The following is a 13,925-nucleotide window of genomic DNA, read 5'->3' as shown; positions in this document are numbered from 1 at the left end:
ACATCTATTATGTCTTGAAAACCACTGAAATTTACTAACTTACTCTGTTCTTTTTTAAGCAATGCAGAGAATTCCCCAGGAATCTCCAATTCAAAAGACTTTCCCTGAACAAAGAGAGGAGGATTTCTATGGCAAAATGGCAAATATGGTATTTTTATATCATATATCCTTAGTGCTTTCTCCAAATCGCACTATGCAAATATGGAACTCATTATTCAGTGGCACTCTCAAATACTAAGTTCATGAAGTGCACCTCAGCACCAATCCAGTCTTTTGTTGCAGAAGAAAAAAAATCCAGGAGAAATGTGAGACCTACTATTTTAAAATACTTGTGGAAGTAGAAAATCAGACGTGTTGGATTTAAAATATTTATATGCCAGCCCACCACGACCCAGCAGGGCTGTAGCATATATCAGTGGGAGAGAGAAGCAGATCCTAAAGAGCAAGTCTGCTGACCGTGCTTTTAAAAGGCAGTATTGATTTGCACTTGAGTCCTGCCCTGAACAATGGGTGGTGCTATCCAAATTGTATCAAACATTGTATGAACATTTATGTATCAAAACCTAGCCACGAACATCTGTTTTACTGTACAGCAGGTATTTTCAGTTTTAAGTCACTTAAGTTGGACATCTCCTAGGGAACTGATTTAGCCTCACGAGGTAACAGGTGCTTAATTGAAACAGAATTAATGTTAATTTTGCTCAGTAGGGACACTTTGGTTATTTCCAATGGATGAAGTGATGTTAACCACTTGTTAAATAAATAAGCGTACAGATCTAAACTCTGATATTTTTAATACCAAAGTTGCTAAATATTTTTAAAAAGAATTTAAAGATCACATACAGACAATGTAGCAAACATCATTATTCATTGCAATATTTTTACCTTTAATTTTTTTACATTCTCTCTCTCAATGGTGATAGCTGTTCAATGAGTGTGTTCAGAGGGATGCCCTGACATGATTACCTCTTTAATAGATTGGACACATTACTGTGAAAGCATAGTTAGGTTTCAGTTTTCTCTGCCTCTGTACTATGCACCTAAACCAGAGGGTAGAGATGTGCCTGAACAACTAACTCAAATGGCTTGCATTTTGTTTGAGAACATGTAATTAAAATTGGAAATGAAGGGGATTGTACTATCTACATTTTGCTTAATGGCTTGCTTATTAAGCATGTGCTGGCTTTGTATCTAACCAGGCTCCAGGACGAAGATCCAGATCCACCTCTCAGTCTTCAGCACACATGGTACGCCATGACCAGGCTGGTTTTCACTCTCTCGTCATTCCTATCTACATTTCACCCACTTCTAATGACTTTGCATCTCTGTTATTACTGACATTTCAAAAGAAGGAATTTCTTAAGCAAAGTAAAGTATAATCCCTCTAGGTTAGTAGTAAGATGATTTAAAATCCCTGCATATTTGTAATGCAGGGCTATGGGCGAAGATCTCGGACCACCTCAGAATCCTCCACCCATTCTTTAGGACGAGAAAGATGTAACTCTGCAGCAAAGCAGCCCTCTCCTCCTCCTCCATCCATTCCTGAAGGGAAAGAGACCAACAAAGAGATCAAGAAGGAGCCAGCGGCGAGAAAGGTAAATTAAAATGGCTATCTAGTTACAAGTAGCAGTGATTAATGGCATCTACAGTAAATCATGGTGCTAAAATGGGGAAGAGGTGGCCTACCTGAATCATCAGATGAACATTTTGTCTTGACTATTGCAGCCTCAGTCTACACATTCAGCGCAGGCCCCAGACTCCGTCATGTGCAGAATGCTACTACTTGGCTTTCCAGCATGCACTAAAGTTACAAGCACTGAAGCATGACACGCATTGCAGTTGGCTTCTCATTCTTGTCAGGAGCCAGTTCAAAACTGCCTTCTCTGACTTCAGCCAGTCTCTCAGAACTTGTCTGATTCCCCATTTCCGCTCAGTTAGCACTGACCTTTTGGCCTGCCATACACCTGTCTCAGCTAAGAAGAGCTTTCTCCTCTGCAACTTCTTACATCTGGCTCAGCCTTCTTGTATCCCTCTGCCTCACTGAAATTCATGATTTCAAATTTCAGCTACTAGCATCTTTCTCCTTTCCATATAAGCCTTAATTTTTCTCTATTGATTATAATGTAAACTGTCTTGGGATACAGTTTATATGAAGGACTAATTGTATGAAGTTAGATTTTTAAATCTGCTATCAGCAGATTCTTAGAGGAATACACTAAAAAGCCTTGTATTTATTTTTAGAGTGGTGCAAATTGGTTTCGCTGGCTGATGGGAAAAGGAAAGAATGAAGCTCACCTTCCAGATGATAAGAACAAATCAGTAAGGGCCCTAAACCGCAGCACACATCACACACGTTAATTTGCTCAAACTGTTTTCTAGTCCATAGAGTATGGATTTTTTTTCTTGCAGCCAAACAAAACTTAATGTGTAATGTTTTTTCAAAATGCCTAGCTAATTCTGAAAATGGCTTTCAAAATTAATATTATAAATGATTTGCTGGTTACTAGCCTTGTGACCTATTTGCTCCCTTAATCTTGAACTGTTATTTCTTCATAGATTGTTTGGGATGAAAAGAAACAGCGCTGGGTTAATTTAGACGAGCCAGAAGAGGAGGTAAAATACTGATGAGTTTCTCTTTTTCTTTGCCTGAGTGGATAAGTATCAGATAATGGGACTTCCAAATAGTGGCTCTTAAAAGCCATCTTTGCTGGATTACTTTGGGTTAAAATGTAGTATGACATTAACTGCAAGTGGTAAACAATTTACATAAATCAGAGTGAGTGATATGTTTTCTGGATCCGTTTCTGCCCTCAGTTACTGGTGTGGATCCAATGAGTACTGTGAAGTTTCTTAAGGGGACTTATTCTGATTTACACCAGTGTAACTGAAAGTTGACTATGGCCTGTAGGAGTTGACACCACTTAGACCACTTTTTCTCATTCAGAGAGTCATGATCCTGGTGGGGGCATCACTAGGCATCATGTTTTATTATAGCATAAAGCAAAAAATCCCTCCTGCACACTCTTAACTCTTTTAAGGTCAAATATTGCTGTTGATGCTTTTTTTTTACGCTTATAATCAATGTCAATAGATTGTAAAAATGTTTGATTTCAAACAATGGGTTGCCTGCCTGAAAAGGTTGAGAAATACTGAGCTAAACTGGGGAGGGAGGGGAATGTGTCCAATTACATGCTTGATGGAGTGGTCTAGGAAAACGGAGAAATGTCTGCTTTAAAAATGCCATTCAAAGGCTAATACTGTTTTTTGCTTCCAGAGGAAACCACCGCCACCACCTCCAGCCGGGTTTCCTAAAGCTCCTCAGACTGCTCCACCTGGGCCGGGGGGTCCACCCGGCGTCAACATGTTTTCCAGAAAAGCAGGTAACCACACAGTAGTGGATGGCATTCCTCATGATAAAGGGAAAGGCTTAAGATTGTCCCTGTTGTGCAGAACCCTAAGGCAAAGTTGCCACCCCTTTTGGAGGTGGCTCTTTGAACACTTGGCAGCTTGCCATGTCATGGTGTTGTTGTGGGCAGGATTGGCCTTGCTGGGTAAATTAGCATCACGATTGTAATTGCTGCCAACACCACATCCTGTGATTCAGAGTTTACCATCTTGATCCTTGGGCCTACTTGTTTCTGATCCTGAAAGATGGTCTAACCAGAAGACATGTTCTGTCTCCATATTACATTTTTAGTGCAAGTTGACTTATTTCCATATGTTTGTCCTGTTTCAGCAGGAACCAGAGCTCGTTACGTTGACGTTCTAAACCCAAGTGGTGCAAAATCCAGTGGTGCTGTTCCTGCCCCATCAGACCTGTTTGCCCCCTTGGCACCAATGCCTATCCCTACAAACTTGTTTCTTCCAAACTCAGGTGCGTAAACCCAATGCAGATAAACTGCAAGAAGCAGGCATTTTAAAAGATGCTTATCCATTACATGTATCACAAATATATCCTTTTGAGCCAAAAAATGTTAACTCCTGTTACTATTGGTCTTAACTTTAAAACTTCTTAAAAGTCATTGAATTCCATATTAGCCTGGAGACTGCAACTGGACGAAAACAGCTACAGCTCTGCACGTCACAAACCTCGTCTTTTTAGAAAATGTTTACTAAAAGGGGTTACCTCTTAGCTGTCTTGGGCAGCTAGGACCTCAGAACAACAAATCTGAATGGTTGCAGCATCTTTTCTCCAAACAACGTGAAACTTTTAAACATTGATGCTATGTAGTAACTCCATTTTTGTTTAACAGGAAATGGGAGTTTTTACTAAACCCACAAAGAGCATCTCATAAAACAATCTGATGAAGTAATGTATGTTCTTTGCTAGACAAAAAATGCTTTTGTTTCCCCCAAAATTTGAACTGTGTAAGGTAACATAATTCATCAATCCTTATTCATATTTTGCTAAGTACTTGGCATCAGTTTTTGTTTCTTACTCACCTGCTGTTTCCTGTCCCAGAATCATTTTTTTCTAGGCCTTACCAGCATATTTTCTTGCTGCAAGTCCTCTGTTTGCTGTGTTGCTCCAGGGTTTCCCATATAAAATGAATATGCTTCTGTTGCATATGGCTTAACTATAGCTATGCGCTCATCCATTGAACAAGACTTGCCACCATCTTTGAGGGGAGATGGCAGAAATATTGGAAATAGATCTAATATATTGTTCCTTTTAATATAATCAAACCAATGTAACTTTTCAAATGAGATTTTTAATTCAGCTCATTCGCTGATTACAGTTTGCTACTCTGAAAACCTGGTTCTGCTGTTGATCCTGTTCCTCCTGTATCTGTAAGGTTTGATACAGTGTTCATTTTTGGTTAAAACCTGTTTCTTCTGTAGTTCCTGAGGAGCAGCAACCTATGGAGGGGAGCGAGGCACAAGAACAGACATTATCTGCAAATCAAGTCAGCGCTGATGCTACTACAGAACCACAGGTAGGTTAGTAAAGATGCAAACCACCATTCATATCCAATTATAACTTTTATTGAAAAACTAAGTATTACGGTTGCAATTTCCTAGTGGTGTAACTTAAAAGGCATGTTATACCTGTACATAAATAACCCTTAGTGAAAGAAGGGATACAACTAGAAAAAGGAGACAGAAAAGAAAACACAGGGGCAGAAGGAAGATGGAAAACTTTTCCTGGGCCCCAGTTTTTTAGGTGCTCAGTATGGGTCCACAGGCAGAGCACCTATAGGATTAGGATCCCTTAATTATTTTTCCTAGTATATAATATGTAGGCAGTCACTTTATATCTCACTGGTAACTTATGGCCTGAGAGTGACATGATCTACTCCCTCTGGAGATGAAGCATCTTTTCCATGCTTCAGTACTATTTACCTTATTGTTCATGTTGCTCATAACTGTGTGTAGTCAGGCCACATTTACGTCATTGAAATATCAGTCAGTACACAGGCAAGAATTCTTCAGTCTTATGATTTCCTCCCAAAATGTCAAATTTTGTAATACTAATAACCTATTAATATAATACCCTATCTCTTCTGCACACCTCCATATCTGCCACATATTTAAGATGTAGATTTCAGATATTTACATTGTGAGCTCTGTGAAGCAGAGACTCCATTGCAGTAGCACAATGGGGGCTCAGTCTAACTTGGGTTCTCTGGGTGCTGCCATAATACAAATGAGTCCTAATTAGAACTCCTAACGACTCATTCTTTCCCTGCAGTAGTTGCCATTGAATCTCAGTGTACTCAGATGACACTCAATCCCTGAAGGTTTAGTAAAATGGCTCTTCTCAGGGCTATGCTTGAAGGCCACCCAAAAGCTTCAGGTTGTGCAGAGCATGGCAGCCTGCTCAGCAGCGTTAGCCTGATGAAGTTTATCATCTCAGTATATTGCATTATGGTTGCTTCAGAAGTGTTAGAACAAGCATAAAGCAAAACAGAATCCCACTGGAAATCTACATTGGGTCTCACTGACTTAAGATATATTGAAAATGAATAGGGTTACTCTTTTTTTTTTTTTTTTTTTTTTTTTTTTTTTGTTTTTTAAGTATTTAAACTCTACAATGCTTCCACCTGGATCTGAACTCCCTGGGTCCAATCCTGATGGCTCCCAGTCAGGAGAGGTAAGGCTTGCTTCAGAGTGGGTCAACTAATGCCTCCGTGCAGTGTATTTTAACCACCAGGCTGTAATGGTTTTAACCTGCATAATCTAAAACAGCAAGTAACTGATTCAATTGCTGATGACTAGCCAAGTTGGAAACTTAGTTACTGCCTCTAAAAATCTAAACAAAAGAGCCCCTCAGTTCCATAAACGAAGTACAAGCTAAGTGTCTTAATTTCATTGCTGCAAGAGCACTTTGTTCGTTTGAACAAAATTCTGAAAGGTCTTTTCAGAACAAAGTATCGGTAACAGTTCTTTGGGGGTCTTGCCTCTGTTCATGCATTTAATTTCACTAATATTAAATGCTTGACATACGCAGAGGAGAATAGATCGCGATATGCCAGGCCCCCTTTGTTCCTACTAAATGATCTATAATTTTGTGCTTTCTGAAAAAAAACCCTTTTGATTTAAACTAACTTCTTGCTCTTCATTTTTTTAATTCAGAATTGGTTTACGCCTTTCTCAGAGTTAAACTTCATTTTTAATTAAATGACTGAGCTGCTTGGGGCAGTGACATGCATGACGACATTTTTATTTGTGTTCTGTGTGTGTGTGTGTTCTTGCTGTTTTGTAGCTTTCGCGCTCTAGTTCAATGAGTTCATTATCACGTGAAGTAAGCCAGCATTTTAATCAGGTACATGTGGCTGGCCATTCTCACTTACATTGTCTTTTTCCCCCTTTATTTTGCATTTGCTCAGTTTCTTACTAATGCTATTTTAAGTCATGTCCCCCCTCCTCCATTTCACAGAATTAATATTAAAAATAATGTATGATGCAGTGTTCCTTTTAACACTTAAACAGGGTCTTCAAAATTTCACCATTCCATTTATCAAAAAGCACATAATCTAGATATGTTTGCTTTATTTTTGTGTTCTTAAGTCATTCACTTGGTAATTCTGCTCAACTCTGTCCTTACATTAATGAAAGAGCCAAAGTACTCAGTTGCCTTAAATTAAAAACAAACAAGAATACTTAATATGCTGCAATACTCTGAACTCAGTAATGATAACCTTGCCCATTTCATCCGTAAACAACCCCTGTAGGAATTAAAGGAATGCTTCATCTCTGCTGTAAGTTTCAGTACACTGTAAAGAGCTGACATCATAAAACTTTTTTGTATTTACAATAAAGCACAACAATTACCACAGATGGAATATTTTATTCTTGGGGGAGGCCTAAGCTCTACTAACAAAACCACAGGATACTAATTCAGAAGCTGCACTGGTGTCTTGTTACTTTTGTTTTTGCATGCTTGGATTTTCAGAGCTGTTTACAGTTTGTGCATGTGATATTATTTTGCCAATGCCTACATTAAGCAATTAATAATAAAGGTTGCAAAAAGTGCTGACACGTTTTGCATCCATGTGTTACAATCTGTTGCTCTGTACCTATTATAGGCATTGCTACTCTAAAGTATCTTCTTTCTACTAGTAAGCAAACAAAACTAGGGAGAGAGAATACATAGCGTTAATGGAATATAATCTGCTTTCTAGCCTCTCTGTAGTGTGCCACCTTCTGGGGGACCTCCATCAGGAACTGTTCAGTTCTACAACCCTTCTCAATTTGCACAAGTGAGTGAAACCATCATTGTTGCTAGAGAAACTGTGTGGGCTCCTTTATCTAGAAAATAAAGCTAGGTAGCAAAATGTTTCCGACATAGCTGATAGTGATGGTGAAATCTCTTGCTTCATGTCTGTTGCTCATATCTGCCTTCAGAAAGTGATGTTGCATGACGTACCAGTTTCAAACATACAGACAAACTCTCTGCTTTCTTTTCTGCCCTTTATGTCTCATCTCTGCATATGCTCTTCTTTTCCGTCTCTGTCCCCTGTTCACTCTTGTTCATCTTTCTGATCCACACCTACAGCTCTCCTATTGTTTCTGTGGTGCTAGTCCCTTCAATTTGCAAATCACTTGGCCTATCTCTTCTGCTTGTCCTGCCCTCCATAGTGTTCTGGGACTTAATCTTATTAAGTGCTAAGCCAGGGGTCGGCAACCTTTGAGAAGTGGTATGCCAAGTCTTCATTTTTTTTACTTTGTAATTTAAGGTTTTGCGTGCGAGTAATACATTTTACATTTACAGGGACTAGCGGTTGGAACCCCAGACCGGCAGCAGGCTGAGCTGCTCATTCCACTGCCGATCTGGGGTTTCGTCTGTGGCCCCTGGCAGCTGGGGTCCTGGCCACTGGCCCCGCTCAGCCCGCTGCCGGCCTGGGGTTCCGTCCATCCAGGCTGGCAGCGGGCTGAGCGGGGCCAGTGGCCAGGACCCCAGCTGGTGGCAGAGTGTCACTAATCAGCTTGCATGCCGCCTTTGCCATGCGTGCTGCAGGTTGCCGACCTCTGTGCTAAGCCATAGTCCTTTACATCTGCTCCTCTCAACCAAGTATGCAGGGTCAAAAGGAGTGGGGCCTGGGAGATAGTCTCTTGTTTTAGGCTTCCTGTTAGGCTAGTAGTGGGATAGCCATGCAGCAGGCTGTCATTACTATTGGGTCAGGTTCTCTTGCTCTCCCATCCTATTCATCACTTTTAAATTTGTGCCTACACATGCAACCCTCCCCACCTGTGCTGTGGAGAATCCATCTTGGTATGTTACAACAGATTTCTGAAATGTGGCTTAGCATCTTAATACTTAATGGCAGCAGACAAGCAAATTGTTCTCTGCCTTGCTAACTGAATTTCTGATAAACTTTGGTTTTATAGTTAAGCAGTTCATGTGGATAGTAGTTACATGTAGAATTGATGCTAGGATGTTAAATTTGCTTGTGGACCAGTCCAGCTCCTATGTAAATCACTGGGAATGGGATTAGACCTCCACTGTTTTTAAACCTGTCTTTTTTCAAAGCAGAAAAGAAAATTCAGTATTTGTTCTGAAAGGTAACTAGATTTTTGCATGACTTTTAGTTGGTGAGAAGAGCAATTAAATTGCTTGATTTTTATAAATCTTTCTTTTTCAGTCTCCTGCAACTACTGGAAGTTCAAGGCTGGGGAGAATTGGACAGAGAAAATACCCAACATTGAAATAGAATATAATGACTTGACGTTTGGAACACTTACGCTAGTTCTGGACATTCAAAGAACTACTCAAATGTTATGGCACATAGTAGTATCATTGCTATCTTTAAATTGACATGACAGTAATTTAATATTGGCTGATCGTTTGTCATGGGTCTCCCTACTTGTAGCTCATGTACATGAATCATTACCAAACTAGAAGAAATACACATTTTCCTTTAAAAGCTGGTTAGAAAGATCTAATCTCCTATTGGGGTTGGAGAAGGATGAACAGGGGAGGATGTGGTTGCTGTCTGTTGTGAAAACCAACTGTAAACTGCCACCAAAGGGAGGAGTTCTTCGGTTGATTTTAAACCTACCAGTGTGACTTGAAGACATAAATTAGGTTTCAGGGTCATTTCTGAAGGACACTTCCCTCCCAGTGTAGGACATACATGTCCACCTTTTAACAGAATACTCTATGGCCTTAACAGGACCATGCACAATTGTAATGCATATAAAACAATACTGGCATTTGCCAATATATGAAGGTTTAAGATGCTCATCTGGGAAATGCCTCACATGCTTATTTTTTTTAGGGGAGGGGGGCCACAGCTCATCCAAATAAATAAATTGACCTATAGTGAATTAAAACTGTGACTGTAATAAAATCTAAAATTAGTCTGATTTGGATTTTATCTAGTATGTATGTAGTTGTGTGTTAGACTCCTTGTAAAACAAATTGTATAGTCTGAAAGAAGCTCTTTGTACAATAGTCAATGCTGTACTATTTCTGATGAGTGATGTTCTTCTTAAGTGCAATATGGTTACTTGCTTTCTTTCTCAAACTACTGGCACTATATAATTAAGGTGGTAACAGCTTGAAAGTTGCTTAAAAATAATTTTCCTTTTGAGTGCCAGAATCTGTTCCTAATACTCTGCTCTTGAACTTCCATTAATAAAATAACTAAGGTCTTAAATAGTTAACTGAATTTCATACTAAAATAAATGGATTAGACCTCTACTCATCAACTTGAAAAGCTTTAGGTTTAATATAGAAAATTCTGAAAACCATTGAGGTGTAATATTCACATGCATTGAAAAATCTAAATGGCCCACAGGGAGAGAAAATAAACTTCAAATATTTATTAAATCATTAGGTCATATTTTCTTTAGGATTTGACAAGGAAGCTGATTGATGTTACTTGCATTTCTGCCCATGAGTTGAAATAATGTATATGTGGAATTGTTAATGTTGGCCCTTGATTTTTTTAAATTTTTTTTTGGTCTTCCCCTTTTCCTGGGTAATACCACCATTTGAGATCTGGACAGCCTTATGTATATTTCCAAAGAGATTATACATGATTTGAACTAAAATGTGGTGACCTGAAGGAATTAGTAGCCTTCTGGGAATGGTCCATACTCTAAATCCTGGACTTGGTCAGCAGCAGTCAGTGTGGCTTTCTTTTGTAACTGTTCAGATACTTGGCTTCGGAGACTGCCAAATATCTTTTAATTCAAGAAGGCTTCCTCTGAGCTGGGAGCTGCTATCTTTCCGAAGTGTTAGATTTGACGCTGTAAATTCTTAAATAAAATATTTTGCGCTCTGGAGCACTTTCACACTTTACTTTTTCTTGTGGTTATTGGTTAGCAAGCTGGTTGGATGAAAACTTTTCTGTACAGTTGGAGGTACAACTCCGAACACTTCAGGCTTCTTAAATAATTTAGAGAATACTGCCTCTCTGATCTCAAGGATTGCCACTTATCCATTACTAATCTTTAACTTGTATATATTGGAAATTGATATTTCAACCTCTGATTTAAAAGTGAATATTTTCCTTTTAATGTTCAAAATTAAAATCTATTTTACAGTAAATAAATGACTTTCCAATTTGTTGCAGGCTTGTAACAGTATTTAAAAAAAAAAAAAAAGGTGCTTATTAGAAAAGCAATACAGTTGGTTTAAATATCCACTTCTTGGTAAATATCATACTTATATTTTTTTGAAAGGATTCATCCCTGGGTAACCTTCCCAAAACCTGTGATTTTTATACGGTTTTATAAATGTGCTGTTTCCTATTGGTTTTGCATTACTGCAGCCTGATATCAAAAGTAGTCAGTATCTTCTCTTCTGCCTTGATACTTCTTTGTGTGTGGAATTTTCCATTTGCCGTGAAATGGTTTAGAAAGCACAATGTTTTTAGCTTTATAATATGCTACTGTTACCTGCTTTCCCTGTGACTCAGTTACGTTATACAAAGCATCAGTGATGCAGACTTGATACTAATCTAATCCTCCTAGCTTCAAATGTTTTTCATTAAGTGCTAGCATTCTTATTTTTTTATTTTTACTGTGTTTTCTGTATTCAGATACAGCCAGTTTACTAATGTTAATAATGCAGCTTTATAGTTCAGACATGGATAATTAGTTCATCTTCAACCTTCACTGCATGTTTTGTCTTAACTTCTACGTCGGAAGGATTAGCTGTCAGGATTTGACCCTGTGGTTCTTGTGAAACCTTTGAAAAGGAAGGTCTTCTCTTGGGATAGATACTAAAGGTCCTATGGTCGTTTTCAAAAGTTCTGGGACCTTGGATAAATTTTTTCCTCCATTTAGAATGCAGCTGCATTTTGATGCTAGTTTGTTTGTATACAGTGGTGAGTTTGAGATGACAAGCACTGATCCTATTTATGATGTACACGTTCATTGAATTTTTTTTTGTGGAAGAGCCCATGATAAAACCTGCATTAGTTTCTGTCCACTTACAGACAGCTTGAAGTAGGAGGCACTTGCTTAGAATAGGCATACTTAAAAACTGTTGCATCCCTACTCTATGAGCACATGTCAACAAGGTTTCCCCCCCCCCCCCGTTTTTTTTTAAGAGTGGATTTAGGTATTTAGTAGCATGTATCTAACCTTCAATCAGTTTCTAAGACTGAGAAGCAAGAAAGGTCTTGATTGACACTTCGATCTTCAAAAGAAATTTTATATGAAAGTCCTCCCAGTGCTTAATTTGTAATGAAAGGTTCTGTGTTCAAGTAATTTTTTTACATTGATAACTAATGCAGGAAGCCTAGAGCTGCCGGGGCTCAGTCTTGGCAAGCACTGGCACAAATTAAGCACTGAGTTCTCTCCTTCCATCTCTCAGGTGCAGTGGGTGAGATGGTGTCTCCTCTGATCCTTAATGATTTCCCATAGGGCCCCCTACTGATATGGCAGATTAATTCAGACTTCATGTGCTAGTTTTTCAAAAATCCTAGTAATTTGCTCTACCTTGTATATTTTTTAAAAACATTTCCTTTCCAGAATTGAGATAGAAAAAGCTTCCATTTGTTCTTGCTCAAGTTTTGTGGTGTATGGTGGAAAGTATACTGCAAAAAAACTGGGTAAGTCTAGTGAGAATTTGCTTGTATAATTCGTGCAGTTTAAGGGATCAAAAAGGATGAGTGTTAAACTAGAATTGCCATACCTACTTCAGCCAGTGCTCCAGAACTGACAGTGTTAGAAGCAACTGTAGGATACCATGTAATGGACAGTTGTGGAATAGTGTCTGCAGACAGACAATGTTTCTTCCTAAACTCTTTCAGTTGTCTCATACCCTGAATCATCCCTTCTAAATTCTGTATCCTATCATAGAAATAGCAGCTCTTAGTATATCACTTTTAATCGCTTCTGGCATCTTGCTAAATTGTTGAAAAGCTGAACTGGGAGGCCCCTGATGCTCAACAAAGGGTCTGTGTGGGTACATCACTTCATCTACATCTTTGCCTAGTTTTACAATCGGCGACATAAAAAGCACTAGCAGAGTGGGTACAATTGAAATTTGCATGCAGACAATGACTTGTTATACACTGAAATGTAAGCACCCTATTTATATCCCAACGGATTTTTTTATTTAGAGGGTAAATGGCTTCCTGTGTCTCCCCCCAAGTCACTGTGCTGTGCCTCTTGTGTTTTTGTGTCTGATTTTGTAAGCAAGCAGCTCTCACGTGAGGTGAAAGTGGGGGTGCGCCAGACACATCAGCCTCCTGCACGGGGCACAGGAGGCGGGAAAGGTTGAGCCGCTGCTCTGGGCCGAGCAAGGGCCGGGCCGGGGGCTGAGCTGAGGGGTGCTGTGGGGGGGTCAGGTGCAACCACCCCCGCCGTGCTCAGAGGGGCTCCCGGGGCCGGGGCCCGGCCGGGCAGCGCTACGAGCCCCTTTTCGCCCGCGGCGAGGCGGCTCGGGGCCCGGAGCCGCTGCACGGAGGAGCCCGTGTCCCCTTGTAACGGGACGGGGCCTGCGGAGACCCGCGGCCGGGGGCCAGCCGGGCGGCCGGGGCTGAAGGCGCCGGTCCCTCCGCCGGGCGGCAGGGCGCGCTCGCGGCGGGCTCCGGCCCCTCGAGCCGCGGCTGCTCGTTGTCAGGGGCGGCCCCGGCCCGCGGCTGCCGACCGAGCCGGTTGCTAAGGCCGGGCCGCGGGCCGCGGGCTGCAGGCGCGGACTGGAGGTGAGGGCGGCGCCGGATCCTCCCGCTGGGCCCCAGTCCCACCGCGGCCAGGGCCCCGCCGTTAGCGGCTGCCCCCCCCCCACCCCAGCGAGTCGCTCGGCCTCTGACTCCCTCCCCCGGCCCGTAGGGTCACTGAGCCCCCCCCCTTTTCATCTAGCGCCCCCCCCGTGTATCCCCCCGCGGGCCTTCCCCCCCCCGTGTATCCTCTACAAACACACGCGGAGTGTGAGCGCCCCCCCCGCCTGTGTCCCCCCCCCCGCACACACACCCACACTGGTGTGTCTCACCGCCATATCGACAGGCACAGTCTGCCCCCCC

General features: G+C 41.0%; 1 protein-coding gene across 4 annotated transcripts in view; it reads left to right on the top strand.

Annotated features, from left to right (window-relative positions):
• The window catches only part of SEC16A (SEC16 homolog A, endoplasmic reticulum export factor), a 41,454-nt gene extending 30,704 nt beyond the window's left edge, over positions 1 to 10,750 (top strand). The window contains exons 21-32 of one of the 4 annotated variants that reach the window (XM_050926746.1): positions 60 to 148; positions 1,200 to 1,247; positions 1,434 to 1,595; positions 2,242 to 2,319; positions 2,557 to 2,613; positions 3,275 to 3,380; positions 3,740 to 3,874; positions 4,843 to 4,937; positions 6,020 to 6,094; positions 6,707 to 6,766; positions 7,626 to 7,703; positions 9,087 to 10,750. In XM_050926746.1, the coding sequence (XP_050782703.1) occupies positions 60 to 148; positions 1,200 to 1,247; positions 1,434 to 1,595; positions 2,242 to 2,319; positions 2,557 to 2,613; positions 3,275 to 3,380; positions 3,740 to 3,874; positions 4,843 to 4,937; positions 6,020 to 6,094; positions 6,707 to 6,766; positions 7,626 to 7,703; positions 9,087 to 9,155 (1,052 nt within the window). In that variant the 3' untranslated portion in view covers positions 9,156 to 10,750. Of the gene's footprint in view, positions 1 to 59; positions 149 to 1,199; positions 1,248 to 1,433; positions 1,596 to 2,241; positions 2,320 to 2,556; positions 2,614 to 3,274; positions 3,381 to 3,736; positions 3,875 to 4,842; positions 4,938 to 6,019; positions 6,095 to 6,706; positions 6,767 to 7,625; positions 7,704 to 9,086 lie in introns of all 4 variants that reach the window. The other 3 variants (XM_050926745.1, XM_050926747.1, XM_050926749.1) reach the window with 3 other exon arrangements.
• The last annotated feature ends 3,175 nt before the right edge of the window (positions 10,751 to 13,925 follow it).

This window comes from Gopherus flavomarginatus, chromosome 17 (assembly GCF_025201925.1).
Source record: "Gopherus flavomarginatus isolate rGopFla2 chromosome 17, rGopFla2.mat.asm, whole genome shotgun sequence".
In the NCBI taxonomy this organism is placed as follows: Eukaryota; Metazoa; Chordata; order Testudines; family Testudinidae; genus Gopherus; species Gopherus flavomarginatus.
Note: the sequence above shows the minus strand (reverse complement) of the source record. Positions and strands in the feature narration are given on the sequence as shown.